At 35.5% G+C, this 15,750-nt stretch overlaps 1 protein-coding gene across 4 annotated transcripts in view; it reads right to left on the reverse strand.

Moving 5' to 3' along the window:
- EHBP1 (EH domain binding protein 1) overlaps positions 1-15,750 on the reverse strand; it is a 257,453-nt gene that overhangs the window by 92,631 nt on the left and 149,072 nt on the right. For all 4 annotated transcript variants that reach the window (XM_026712825.2, XM_026712823.2, XM_087919329.1 and 1 more), the window contains 3 exons: positions 15,509-15,557; positions 9,176-10,042; positions 6,667-6,810 (listed from right to left, as the gene is read on the reverse strand). In XM_026712825.2, coding sequence (XP_026568610.1) covers positions 6,667-6,810; positions 9,176-10,042; positions 15,509-15,557 — 1,060 coding nt within the window. The remainder of the gene's footprint in view (positions 1-6,666; positions 6,811-9,175; positions 10,043-15,508; positions 15,558-15,750) is intronic.

Below are 15,750 nucleotides of genomic sequence, written 5' to 3' on the forward strand. Positions count from 1 at the left end.
GCAAGAGACAAAAATACTTTCTGAATGATCACTTCAGTTAACTATTTACATGAAAGTTTTCCTTGCTCTGACCTCCTCTGAAAAAAGAAAAAGTTGTTTAGAAGAATCCTACTTCAAAGAGTTCATTTTTGCCCCAGTTCCTGTCAGAAACCTTAGAGTAGAAAGTCACTGCAATGCGCTGGCACAAAGAATCCCTGCGGCGAAAATCAAACAAAGCCCAATTAAACTAATCATAACGACCCAGTGAACACAAGGAAGCTCACCTGGTATTTCTGGACTTCTTGTGTGAAATTCTCAACTCTACTTAGTACGTGGTACTATAATTACCCTGACCAAAATACTGTGAAATTACTGCTCTGATCTACTAATGGCTGCAAAAATCAAGCCGCTGTGATTTGATTCCAAGGGGCTGTAGCAAGGTGGCGCAATCCTTTCTGACAGAGATGACAACTTCTAAAAAAAAATTGAAGGGGGGAAAAGGAAAATTAATGGGATGTGGGTTACATTGCCAAAGACTCTTCATTAATTACCAATTTAATCACCGCTGGAGGCATGACATTACAAAATCTGGCTGAAAGTTCTAATAGATTATGAAGACCACCTAAGTAGAGTGACCAAGAAATGTACAAAACAATTAATACTGTTTCAGCACTATCAAAGAAGCTCGGATTATTTTACATCAAGTGAAGCAAAAGAATTAGTAGCTTCACAGTGCCACCACTAGGAAATGAAAATACAATGGCACACAATTAGTAATGCACATGTGACTTTTCGTTTAAGGCAAAGCACATATCCTTGGGAAAGCCAGAAACATGATAAGGAGAACAAAAGAAACATTTTAAAATGAAATGAATAAAGATTTAAACTCTACTGTCATGCATGCTGAGAAATGCAATGAAACATATGGCTCTGGGATGAAATGAAAACAGCCACGCAAAAATATTTATGGTCATTAGCTGCAGTGCAAAAAGAGCATCCCCAGTGGTTAAAAAAGGAGGGGTTCTTACAAAACAGATCTTTTAGAAACAGAGACCACTTCCTTGCCAGTCATTAAAGGACAAACAATAGGAAAACATATAAGTTTTGGATCTAGGTTAGATTAGGCACTTCTGCATGATCTCATTTAGAAACACACTGCTAAATTGGGTAGGCATTTTTGTTGTTCTCAGATGCTAAGAAGAATTCAACAATTCACCATTTTTGATAATAAAACAATTAATGATTGCTATGACTGAAGTAATGACAGCTTTGCTTATTTTCTATAAAACAGTCAGTGGTAGAACTAATTACTTCATGTACTTCCAGGACTGATCTTGGTTACATAGAAATGGTTTAATATTAAACAATTCTTTTTATTCTGCATATGTGTCCACCTCCGTCCTATTACAGCTTGTAGATATCGGAGATACACAGGCCAAACTGCACGTTTGTAAATTATGTATTTTGCCCTTCCTCAGTCCTCAAAACACAGTATAAACAAAAGATAGACCATCAGACAGTGCCAAGATTCAGAATATTAGAAACCCCCTTCCTTCTTTGATATAAAATTAATGTGAGATAATTTCCTCAGTGAAAATGTATCAGATTATACATATTGTTATTTTCTCTCACATAAGACAATGCAGCAGAAAAAATGTCATGATCATAATTTAAATATTGTGGTGAATCTCTTATCATCTTAAACCACTTTCGTCAGCTTTTAAGGGGTCTGTTTGGAAGACAAATATGGCTAATAGTGAATAAGTTATGAGCTCCCAGGGATCATCAAATAATGTTCAACCTTTTTATTAATTAGGTGGTGGTAACTGCTTCTTTTGTAATCTAAAGGAAATCTGGGGATCATATCTAAATCTGGTGACAATAATCAGCATGACAGATTTGACTTCCAACCTTAAATCAATATTTTCCAATTACCATCAAAGGGGCAAGGTTGACATAATATAAAATCTCATCCATCAATATGTTTAGAAAGGACACAAAGTCTGTTATAGGTTTAACTGATAGTACCCAGCCGTATTCTTTTACTTTTCTCATTTCTTAGGAAAAAAATATTGATAATCTAAGTCGTAGAAATTTGCAGTGCTTTTAAAAAGTTGTTTAAAAAGAGACATTTTACTTTCTAGATAACGAGAAATATCTTCTATAAAATATCTTCTATAACTTCTATAAAAAACCTACAGCAAACTAAAGTAAAAAGTTTTATTCTGTTTTTTGTTTAAATCTAGAAATATCAAAACCACTTTTTTTCTTAAATCTAGAAACATCAAAACCATAACTGGTATAAGTGTATTAAGATCTATCATTTGTTTCTGCCTCAAACAATTTTAACACCTCTTCTAATGAAGCCCAAATGACATTTATACAATGGAAAATATTGAGCTCTTTATATCTTTTTTGCTGTAAAATTCATAGTGATAAAATTCATTCCCTTAATATAATTATATTTTGTCTGTACAGTATAATAGTGATCATGGCTTTGGGGAAAAACTTCAAATGAACCAAAAACAAGCGACCTGACAATAAACTTGCTCAATATGGAAATACTTTGCTTTAAATGGTACACTAACATTGAGGAAATAAGCATCCTTCTTAAATTTCAAAATACAACCACTGCCCCCCTTCTATATTTGCATTTGTTCCACTAAAGTTTTGTGAGAATGTTTCTGGAAACTTTGTAGAATGTGAAGAAGCTTTACTAAGTTCTATGAGAATACAAGTTTGCTTAGACCTTCCAATATGCAATTGGCAGGAATCTGGGCTATGTTCCAGAGTAGAGTTCCTGTGGCTCATAAGCATTTGCAGACTTCTTTTGCCAAAATGGCGAGAGCACAGCTCTGTTATAATGCTGCCAGTTCTACCTCTTTTTGCATATATAAATAAGCAGGGAGTATGTTGAGAAACTGTGATGCTGCTTTCATGATTTTGCACTTTCTGCTGCCATGCCATATCATAACAATGCCACAATCTCTATAATAAAGCTTTTTTTAAAAAATGGCACAAATTACATACAATTGCCAATTTTTCAAGAAGGATCTAAGGTGTCATAAGCCTCATAAAACTGGTTGGTTCTTATGTAATAATGTTTGTGTAGGGTCATCAATGTCCAAACCCAATAGGATAGTATTTCCTCAAAGAAAAAGCTTTATCTTAGAGGTTCTTTGGCGCTAGAAAGGTAAAAAGTACTATTTATTTTGTACTGATGTTTATGTTGTAAAATGATCAGGCAATTGCCACTAAGAATAGAAAAAAAAGGTCCCAACAGATTGAGTTCAGATGTTGCTTTTCTGTTTTTTGTTACTTATGGAACAACAGCCTTCATTTACAATATGGTTTAGGTTATTCTTATGAAAAATTGGCCTATGCCATCTACCCAAAGTGGTAATTCAAGGATAGGATTAAGTCATGCTTCAAAAAACTTGTGCTGTTCAGCTCAGCCTCTCTGGTCTCCCACATGTCCATTTTTCATCTAATCACAACAGTTTGTGGATGTGTTTCACATCTACTTTTGTCTGACTGATACTTTTCTCTGGAATTGCAGAATGAGAAAATATCACTTACAATGAAGCTGACCAGCTTATAACCAAATAAGCTGACATTTGAAATAAAATTTCTAACAATACCTAGGATCCACCCAAGAGTTTGCAAAGGACTTGATGCTAAAGAGTCGTAGCACAGACAGTATCTGATACAAAAATGGAATGCAGGCAAATTATACAACCATGCTGAAGAAAATGGTTTCTTTCTTCTAATTTGACCACAAAAACAAAAGAAACAGAAAGAGATAAAATATGAAAATTAAGCAGATTTCTTTAAAGGAGCTTGTCCCTGCAACACAAAACCCCCTTCTCCACACACACACACACACACCTGAAGACAGATTTTTCTCTAACCCAGCATTAACATATTCAATTCTTACAGCATCAAAGAGTTTTTGCTTTTACAAAGAAGGAAATTAACTTTAACAAGCACGCACCCTTAGTTATGTACACTACATCTTCATTAGTATCAGCCGTTTTAAGATGTTTTAATTGCCTTTAGCTTATCTCAGACAGGTAAGCAACTCAAATATCATTTCCAGTGATTTCATAAATGCAGATCCAGGCTTATGTGAGAGAACCAAATACTTGGAATAATTTTGAAACCAATAAAGAAAGGCTGCTGAAATTGTGACAGCAACAGAAGAAAGCAGATTTTATTTTTTTTATAAATCTGTTCAGTTACATCATTCCTGGTTAGGTAATCACTCCTTGCAAAACACTGAACTACTATGAAGATGACTGCAAATGTGTGAAATGTTTAAAGAGATAAAAAGAGCTGAACAGAAAAGGAAATAAGTGGATGACTAAAAATGATTAAATCTTAACTTGGCTGAATGGCACAGCCAAAGGAATTGTTTGTTTAGTATTTCCTGAAGAGTAATCGGACCAAAGCCCTCAAGAATATGCATCCCACACCCTCTCCAGGAGAAATTAAGAAGAACTGAGCTACTGAGAGGAATGCATTAATTAATTTGAATGCAACATTTTCATTCACTTAATAAATGCTTTCTGGTTTTAAAGCCTCCAGGTACCTTACAAAACATATAACGCATCATAAAACCAACACATCAGTTCTAACCACTGGCTAAATGTATAGAAGCCAAAGGATAAACAATAAAAATAATTTATGTAATAAAAAAAATAGCATGCATTATAATTTCAGAAAATGGCCAACTAAAGTAAGTACTTAAGCCATTTTTGAAGCTACAAAGTGAACTACTTCTCATTTTTGTAAGGTATTTTACAAGGGGGGGGGGGTTACTCAGAATAAATTAGTGCCTCTCATATAAAACCAGGATTATGGGCTAACAAGGACAATTTATAATCTGAGCAAATAGGCAGATACATGAGGATACTCCTATGTTGGATGCAAATATAGATCAAAACTAACACTTCTGTGCTGTCCATTTAATGCCAGTTAGCACAAAATTCATTTCCCATGTTCTGAATTAGATAAAAGACAGACTACCCCAAGTGAAGAACATTCTTGAGGTAGTCTGTCCTTAGACAGGACTATACAAATAAACCAAAGCTGTTCAAAAACGCTTCTAACTCTTCCTCCTATTTTTCCACAGACTTCTAAGTGCTTCTGTAGTCACTTGTCATTTTTTTCTTACTAAATGATCATGCTCTTCTCCACCCCCACCCCATCACAAAAAAAGAGGCAGATACTAAACTTAGAAACATATAATTTCTTTTCATGAAATAGCAAAGGAGCATCTCTGAAAGTAATTAAATGGGAAATTAATTTTTCACTGTTAAGGTAAATTGGAGTAGGTGTATCCAGAGCCTACTAGAAATATTATTCTTAAATAATCTTAATGATACAACTCCTCTTCCTCTCAGCTACTAAGAGAATATTAATAAATATATTACAGCACTATGAACAAAAATGAGCAAATACATATTCCCTCCCAAGAGACATGGTTTATGACAAAGATGGGTAGGGGCACAAATAAGAAGCCCATGTGTGCATGGGCGTGTGCGTGTGTGTGAAGACATTGGATAATCATTGAGAAAAGGAGTACTGCAGAAAGACTGTTTATTGTGAAGGTTAATAACTAAGTGATAAAGACTGAATTTCATAAGAGTTATATCCAACGTTGACTATATTAGGACATTATTCTGCAAGTGTTTTGGACTCCAGAAATATTTCATTCTCTAAATGTCTATAAAGTCTTAATTGTTAAAGAATGTTAACATAACGATAATGTAACAGGAATTCTGTTAATTCCTAACAGAATTAACAAAAAATAGATGCTCCTAATTTACGGCTCAGCTGCATAGAAGGGAAATTATTTTTCATAGATAAAAATTATTAGTATGAAGCCAGTAATTAAAAAGCTCCTAACAGTTTATATACTCAGATAAGTGCTGGTCAAGTCAAGTCAAGACAAGACAGGTATGATTGGGGCAAGGCGATTTACCCCAGCAAACACAACTCAACCATTCTTTGAAAGAAGATTTTGGCCAAACAGTAGTCATTAGCAAAATAACTGCAGCAGCACTCACACAATTTCTCATGTGCAAGTGTTTAGAATTGCAAAATTACAGCACATGATATGACACAATAGGCAATCTCTGCTTTGGGAAGGATTGCATAAAAATTTAATTAGCTTTCATCTCCAGAGATTACAGACCTCTTCAGGTCACCACTGACGTTACTGGTGGAGCAATAGGCAACTGCAGCTGCCTCCCCATTGGACCCAGGTTTGCTTAGCCATCAGAATAATTCATTCTAATGATAAAAGGAGGGTCACTGGGACAAACAGTATTGGGTGAAATGCTGCAGCATGACAGATAACTTTGCCTTTCATCTATCCAGTATCTTAAATCGGCTGGCACTCAAAGAGCACAGCTTTCAACAGACTTGCGATCTTTCCTTGGCCTTAGTCGGTAAAGAAATAATTGGCTCTTGGCAGGAGAAGGACAATGCTCAGCCTTTGTAGAATAGCAAAGAATCACCCATAAATAATTCTCTGCTATTTTCTCCGTATTCTGCTGTTCTGACGTGTTACAGCCAGCAACAGTATTGCTGTACGCTAACCAAAAACACATCCCCATATCCAGACACGTAGGTAAAACCAAATACACTTCTGTATAGATCACAATAGTGAACATTTCTTACATCAGTCAGTTGCTTAGAGCGGCCTGGGACGATCGAACTGGAGAACTGTCTGTTTCCTGCCTTTAAAGCGGCATCTTTTCTTGCTTGTTCCAGCAGGAGTCTTGCACGTTCTTTTAACTCTTCTTGTCTTGATAACATTTGTTGCTTCAAAATACATAAAAGGCAAAATATGTCATATTAAAAGACAACAAAGCCCCAAATTAGCCTACCTACCCTGTGGTCTGTACTGCTCTGCTAAGAAAAGCAAAGGTTCCAAGAGGAAATAGAAGACCCAAAAACCAAGTAGCAGTAAGAAAGGTTGCTTGTTAGTGGCTTAAAATCCACTTTAACCTAGAGGGCCCTAACAAGTTTTTACAGCAGAGTAGTGCATTCCAAAAGCTAACAAGGCCAGTTCCATTTTTTTTTAGAGGAGAACTATATTTAGAGCTCCAGTAGGGTGAAATGAAGCTGTAACTTGTATTATTTTCTCCTTAACTACCACCATCCAGCCCTCAAATAGCAATTTTCTGGGATGTATACATTAAAGGCAGGTACTAGATATACTGGTGAGCTGCAGGCAGCTTCCTAGCTGCCTCATCTATTATAGGATGCATTGTAAAGACCCACTAATTGAAAACCGCTGCAACTGTGAAGAGGTTGGCCAAGCAAAGAGCAACAGAAGTTACCCCTTCCCATCTGGCCTGTATCAGAAATAACCTGGCTGTAAATTAGCAAAAGAAGTCCAAGCATTTGTAGCCTTCTTGTGGTGCATTGGACTGGTTCTGCCTCTCTTGCTCATCAGTTCAGCTTTGTGCCAGATTGTCTACTGCTTTGCTACAAGCAAAAGAAGTATGGGGCAGCTGCAAGAATAGGTGTGTGGAATCATTGCTACAGAATGTGTTAGGGAATCATGTCAACATTGAGGGGAAAGATCTCTGGTTACATCGTCTTCCCCTCTTTATGACTTACTATAGCAAAGGAAGTTACAGTATACTAGAAGAGTCTACTAAGGTTTTTGGTAACTAAATATTGAAAGTTGAAAATACTAAGTGAATGAAGATTGCCCAGTGGAAAAGGAGAGTGAGACAATGTCTTGAGCATCTGCAGCAGAAGCAAATAAAATTGACAATAAATAGAATAATCATGTAATGATTAATAATTAAAAAGATGCTGATGACAGTTGATAATAAGGGGAAATGCCACATATTAACAATGTTACCAAATTAGAATCAAACCTGGGGTTTTCAACTATAAATTTAAGCATATTTTTCCCATATAACATCTATTTTTTTAAATATATGCAGCAGTACTTTTGTTTACGCAGAAGAATTTATAGGCATAGATTCTGCCATCCTTGCACTACCTGAGTCTTCCTTTTAATTTTTTTTAAATGAATCATGCAATTTGTTATATAATGCTATTGGATGTACACATTAAAGATTTGGGATGAGAGCAGGAAGCATCCTCCAATATTCTATAGCAATTTTAATTCTTCCAATTCTTCTCTTTTACATGCAATCATATCTTTGAAACATGAGATGGAATTGGATGAAGAGAGAGAGAGATCAACTTGCTATGCACAGCAGAACTATAATGACTGCAGACCAGTGCTGTTATTTGGCCAGTTTGAGAGGATTTGTCCCAGTCAGTTGTTTAAAAAGTCAGTTTGACAACATTCAACAGTTAGATAGGAGAAGAGACTTGGGAAAAACAGAGTCAAGGGCACACAGATTTCAGGAAGGAAGAGCGATCCCAGCCAAACAACCTTGATGTTAGGCTCCCCAAGAGATATAAGAGGGTGGCTTCTTTCACGGCTGGGGATGGAGCTCTGGCTAGCATTCAAAAGAGAAGAGAACTGTAGGCTGCATCCGTTCCTTTGTCCTGTATCTCTGCTCTCTGTAGCAGTTTCATTTCAAAACTAATCTTTGTTGAGTTTCGTGCTAGGAGGCAATCAGCATTGGGGGCCAAATATGAGGCCTCCATTTGTTGGGAGAATGGAAGAAGAGCCACATTCAGGCTGCAGCCCTCTTTATGTTTTCATGGGATTAAATTCTATAAAATCTTACTGAACCCTTTTCCTAGAAGATTGTAGAGCTTAGGTCAATATGGTTGTAGGAACCAGTTGTTGTCTTACCAGTAACATCTATGCTGAAGCCATATTTGTATTTGAGTTGGCAAATAGCAATCCCCCACTCCAATCTCATATTTAACAGGGCAGACAGGAATATCAATGATGAATTTTTTTATAATAGTATAATGAGTATTCCCCACTGGATTAAGATAATTCTAGGTAAGATCCAGATCCACCAACTGTGAAGAAAGTGCTCTTTTCATGCAAGACCCTGGAGAGGAATGTCACTGGCAGATCTTATTTAGATCACTCCTGTAGTAATATCTTTATCTATTGCTGAAAATAGTCCCTTAGCCTCCCCTAGCATAATTTTGATGAAACAAAATGTTACTGAAATTGACTGCAAGAGAACTTGTAATAGAAATTATAATATTGGGAAAATAGTTTCTGATTCCTTACCTGTGCAGTTTTTCCAGGCAGATCTGTTGGATGTATCACTGTTTTGGCCTCTAGCTTAGTCTCCAGTTGCGTATCTAATTTATTAATATCCACATCCCTATTGTTGGAGTATCCAGATTTATTTCCCACTTCTACATTTGTTTTTTCAACGTGTAACTCAGAATCCAATTTTCTACTATCTCTAAGGCTGAGGTGCTCCTGTTTTTCAGGTTCTGATAAACAAGTGGCAGTGTCACAATTCTGACGTCCTTTTTTGTCAACATCCTCACCTATAGTTGTGGGAAGTGGATCCCTTTTTAGATTGCTGATCTGCATGAGATCGCTCAGGTCTAGAGTGTCTGCTTTGAGAAGCTTTTTCCTTCCCAACAGGGGCTGTGTCTGTGCTGTATTGTTTTTTTCAGGTTCTGATATTCTCGAAATCCTTCCCTGTTGTTTTTGTGCTTGCTCTGCATCATCTGTAGTCCTGTGAGGAGGAAGAGAGGCCACATTTCGTGACTCGGTTGTGTCTTGAGGTTCTCTGCTTCCTTCTGACTCTAGAACTCTGCTGTCATTTATAAATACTGGCTCTTTCTGGAAAACAAAGGCTGCTTGCTGCAATTCTGGCTCTCGTTTTAAGTCACTTAGTTCTGCATAGAATTTTTCCTGGTCAACAGAGCTGTTTGTGTCTGTTTCATAGTTGCCGACTTTGTATGTGCTTTTGCTACTGTTTTCTTCAATCTGAACTACATTCAGCTCCAATCCACTGAAATGTGCCCGTATTTGATACAGATAGGTCATAACAGTCAGCTTGTCAGGAATGGCTAACAAAACCATGTCAGAAGGTTCAAGTAGCCGGGATATTCCCAAGTTAGCAAATCCATCATATGCCTTAAAAGAAGAAGCAAAAACAAGAGTTAGTGTTTTTGATATACAAAACCTCTGGAATGTATGATAATTGTCAGAAGAGGCATAGGATTCTGAAAGAGATGTCCTAGGATTTTACCATTTTATAGCTTTAAATGAGATATAGGCAAGAAACAGCTGCCATTAAAAGTCTCATGATGCAATCAATAAAATGGCTTTATTAAGCTAAAGCACAATTCTAAAAACAAAACAAGCATTGATTAAAAAACACAGTAACTTCAAAGTAGGCATGTAAATAGACTAAAATCGGAACCACTTTTTAAAATGAGTTTTTCAGTCAGAAGAGCTCAACTTATGTTTCTCCTCTCTTCAATGTTGCTGTCAGGTCTAGCAGTAGAGATTGACATACTTGAGCTGTTAGTTATGACCCATATGGCCCTTTGGAGGTTCACTGATTGATCCTGCCACTGATCTTAAATACCACCTACAGCTATCTGGGCCCCACACTCTTAACAATGCAATCCATATTTTAAATTTTCATGCCATGTCTCTGGGATCCTGACAATACTTTACAGGTATTGTAAGAGGATCAGAATGGCAGGCACCAAAAGCATTGCCTGAACTTTAAGGCAACTTTAGGCAAGGCTACTTTCTAAGTGCTCAAACATGATGATTCAATATAGTTTTGAACAAGAAGGAATTGCCATTTTTTTTTGACATAATTTACTTTCTTATAAATCTATCTTACATGGATAGCAAATGCGATGGTATCATTTTAATGATTCTACTATTTTTAACTGCTGGAAAATGTTTATTGATTGATTGCCTGGGAAAAAAAGGTGTCTTCACATGAAAAATGTAGCATAGGCTACAACCGTTCTCCATAGCATCAAATGTTCAATATGCAGGAGCATTTTTTGTGTAGAGGATAATACACTTTTTCTGTATTCTCACCTGAAATTAAAAAATTGCATGCTCCAATCTGTGAGAACTCAGCTAAGAATTGAGGTGACCTGGAGCAATCACAAAACAAAGATGATATTCATTCCATTTGGGCTATATGCTCAGTAACCTTTAAAATATTGATTTTAACCAGACTTGTTTGGTTTATGTCTTTCAGAATATCACACTGACATTATGCTTGTAATATATTATTGCTCTTGGAATTATTTTATTTCTACATCCTGATATTTCCCATTTACCATGTGCATTGTGAGCCAATATGGATATTTTCCATTATGGAAGAATGATATATAGAAATTAAATTCTAATCCCCGCCCCTCTCTGTCCCACTCCCTCACTCCCTCACTCTCCCACCCCCACCCACCCTCTTTCTCTGCCAGTGCAGATGGAGACAAGAGTAAGCTCTATTCTTAATGTCTTAAAGGCACAGACAAAGCATTTAACCTTTTCTGACAGAAAAATGTATAATGGCACAATCCATCCTATGTCAGCATTCAAGCAAAACCAGATCCCAATCAACAACTCCAAGATAGGCATTTTCTCAAAGTTTCTTTTTATTGGAAAAGTCATACTGGCACATTTGGGAAGACCCGAATCTGAGAGTTCTGGGTTTTCCCTCAGTAAATCAAAAATCAAAACCCAATCCCTGCACCCATCAGTCCATCACATGGTCCAATCACCATCTGTCCCAATTTGAGACATCCCTTCAACCACTCTTCTCCAGGTGCAGGAATAACATGAGCATGTATAGGTGTAGCTTCACTCGAAAAAAAATAAAGTCCAATAATGAGAAGATGCTGCTTGCTGTAATCTTTTGCTAGCAACAATTATTACAGAGAATTTTAAAGTAGATGTTGTTCTATCCAGCAGAATTTAGAGTCATACAAAGTCCCAGCAATTAAAAAAAAAAAAGCCTGCAGCTGGAGAAAAGGGAAAAAAAAAACATGGACATGCAGACTGATTTTTAAACTAAGAAACTAAGATAACAAAGATAGAAAGAAACCTGATACTAATCCATTGTGGGATTTATGCTAGCTGACCAGCCTTCTATTAGCCATGAAATTGCTGTCATTTAGCTTGGATTGGTTAATTGAATAACAGAAAACAACAGCTCATCTGTGCTGTGTTAAGACCGCCTATCTGTCTGTCTGTCTGTCAGTTCATCCATCCGTCCATCCATCTTCCTCCCTTCCTATTTTTCCTTTGTGGAGTAGGCACTATTAATTCATGTCTATCAAACTGCTATGGAGCTTTAAGCTAAAAATGAGACCAACTTTACTACTCCTATTCCATTAAAGAATGTACTTGCATCAAGTTTTTCTAGTTTTGGAGAATCACAGCTGTTTCTCAATTTACAGGTAATTATTACTATCCAAGGCAAGGCTGAGAAAAGTATTGTATTTCAAGGCAGGCTCTACCAAAGCGACTGTGGGCATAACTTCAGCTTTATAACCACTTTTGAGAAAAACAGCACATGTTTTTATTTTTTTCAAAATGTCTTTCTAATAATTAAAAGAAAATGATATGAAAACCCACAGCCTGACTGAGAAAGACAGGGAAAATCCAGATTGTTTTGAACGATTAAAACATGATGCAAGTTATGATTGAGAATTTTTTGCAACCCTACATTATTACTAAACATTCTGTCCTCAATGACTAGGTTCTCAATCTGGAAGGGCTGCCGTGTTGTTAGATTTGACTGGAAATTAAACTAATTTTATTACTCTGCTCCAGTTTTTTACATCGCATTGGTTGTTTTCCTGCACTGGGTCTAGCTCCCTGTGTACAATGTTTCTACACCTTTCAAGTTGGATTGCAGCATTGTATTACACTTGGTATTATTCTAAAAGTCTGAACATAAATGATAACTGCTTCAAAATGGATCAGCCAGACAACAGAAATAGCCAGCTGCTATACAAGTGTTCAAAGAATTTCATCCTCTATTGTCAGAACTATCAAATCTGGAATGGAGAAATATGGATGATCATCAGGGTGGCACAGATTTCTGGGAAAAGTAGGATAGAAAACCTATCCTAGGTAGGAAGCACAATTTTACTTACATTGAAATTCCAGATTCCAAATGTTCTGATTTAAAAAAAAAACATCCTCATGTGATGAAAAATAAAATTAGGGTGGTATCTGTATTTGTTCGTTTTGGCTTAGCACAAAAATAGTTTCTAGTTATTCATCAAATTGTTTTTGCTGCTATGAGACCTTGAAGAAAATGCCAGATACATTCTGAAGACAAGCAAATAAATGGTGTCCGCTAATTGTTATTGACAGGCATTCGATGACAGATAAATGACAGATATCAGGTGAAATCAACAAAAACACCAGAAGTATTCTAATAATCTGCCTAAACAAGTTGACATACTGACATGTTGGTCAAGGTCTGACATAACAATAAATATGGTTTTTTTGCCTCCTCTTTTTAATATTGTTTTTACAGATAAGCCTAGGCATGTTTATTCAGAAATTGATTCTATTAGATTCAATAACAGTTGCACTGAAAAAAGTAAATTCAGGATTGTAGCTTTACATTATAGAAATGTCTTAGGAGATAATATGATTGTGTGGGATAGTATTAAATTTTGATATATATACACATACAGACACACAGACACACAGACACGCACACACACAGAATGTCTAATAGCAATAGTTATCTTATTCAGAAAAAAATATAATTAAAAAACAAGGTCTCCTCCAATGTTGTTTTGTTGTTGAAGCTGAAGTTGTCTTCCTGAATTTAATGTTTGCAGTTGAAGTCTGACCCCATCAAATTACTTATTTTTCCTTATGTGAATTTATGGGACAAAACATATAGGAATTTTTAAATAAGTATATTATTTTAATTGGTTAGGTGTTATCTATTCATAATAGATAATACAATCATGATATAAATTCTATATATTATTGGAAATTTTTCCCAGGTTTGTGTTCATTCCAATCAAGGACACACAGGTTATCAGACAGAACTGTGTGAGACCAGGAAATAAATCTGCAGGAAACTCACTCTGTAGAGCTGTCAAGCAAAGGGTTGCAAAGTGATGAAAGAAAATATATATGCACAGATGCACACAGCATAGCAAAAACAATTGCTTCTTTAATAAAGAGCAATGCTACTTCTGAGAAGCTGGCTAAGGATTTCAGTATTAATTTCACTTTTTTCTAGTCACAATTTTTTATAAATGAAAATAACTAAATTGATTTGTTGATTTCAAAGTATTTGTTCAAAAGCAAACTACTACGGTAGACACTATAAATATAATTTTGAAAATGATACAAAAGCATCTCATTCTAGTTCAACTTCATTACGGGTAAAAAAAAAAAAGACAGCATATATGTTATTGTAACTGCAGTTAATGACCTATTTTCAGGAAAATCATTTTTATATTGGAAAAGACACATATGCAATCCGTACAGTGGGTCGTACAAGAAATACTTTATTCATCATATACATTTCCTATATAAAATCTACATATGGAATTTCTCTCTCAAACCATTTCTCATTTGTTTTCTGCAGAAAGAAGAGGGAAGTGAAAGAACTAGTTTTCCTTCTGAAACTTGAATGTTGTGTGTTAAATCTTTAAAAAATGATCAGTTAAAAAAGTAGAAAATCATACTATCTAATAAAAATTCAGTGAATAAAACAAACCAAATTAATTTGCTGTTAGTTTTGTTGTAGTCTAATCAAGTGGAAAATGAGCAATTTTTAAATGATTCCCTCTAGGCCAATGCTCTGGAATCTTATGGAAATTAAAATATGAAATTTCTACAATGAGAGTCTTGAGTAGTCAAAGCAGCTTTAAGTACCAACCTGTCTTCCTGTGATTCTTAGATTGAGTCTCAAACCACTGAACTCATTTCTTTTGTATCAAAAGGGTATTAAATTACCTAATATTATTGAGGATTATAAACCTGGACCCAGAATACTATCAGACAATATTTCATTAATATTTTTGCCTTACAAAAATCTTGTTTCCAACAATAAAAAAATTGTTCCCTATTCTGCATATTATAAAAATGCACTGCACCTTATTGCTTAGTTTAATTGACTGTGGTGGATAAAAGCCCATGTGAAGTTTTATCTCTACTTCTCCTTCTTTCTTAAATAAAAGCTGAAGTCAAAACAGAGCTTATTATAACCATAACAGTGAAGTCTTTCATATTAAAGCAAAGGCCAAGAAAGCCTTGAGTCAAGATAATTACTGAACACTGATATTTTTATTTATAATTAAATTATTAAAGAAAATAGGCTGATAAAAATACCTACTGCTCTCTCATACTCTCTCCTTTGCTCCCTCTATTAATTAGAGACTACAAAGATGGTCCTCAAATTCCAACCAGCATTTGTCATGAATGTTACAAATCATGACAAATCAGATTTAATAATGTGTTCAAGGGGTTTAATTGTGGCCTTTTAAAACAATAGTCTGTGCAGTTTAATTGTGGCCTTTTAAAACAAAGTCACTGCAAAATTAATAAAACCTGCCGTGTTATCCCTTTCCCTCTGTTGATGCTTACCTTTTTGTTGTTCTCCTTAATGTCTTGAGGATTCAGGGACTTGTAGTCACTGAGGGGGAAAATAGCACAGTGGGTATGTAAAATACTTGTATAGAAAGAAAGTACCTATTTTAAAAACAAACCACAATTTATAGCCAATTATAACTTAACAAAAAACGCCAATGTACAGTAGCTAGCAATTTCACAGCGATCAGGAAAACTAATAGTGTAGAAAATTAAAAGAATAAATACATAAATATAAA

Source organism: Pseudonaja textilis, chromosome 1 (assembly GCF_049901715.1).
Source record: "Pseudonaja textilis isolate UNSWEBS1 chromosome 1, rPseTex1.2, whole genome shotgun sequence".
In the NCBI taxonomy this organism is placed as follows: Eukaryota; Metazoa; Chordata; class Lepidosauria; order Squamata; family Elapidae; genus Pseudonaja; species Pseudonaja textilis.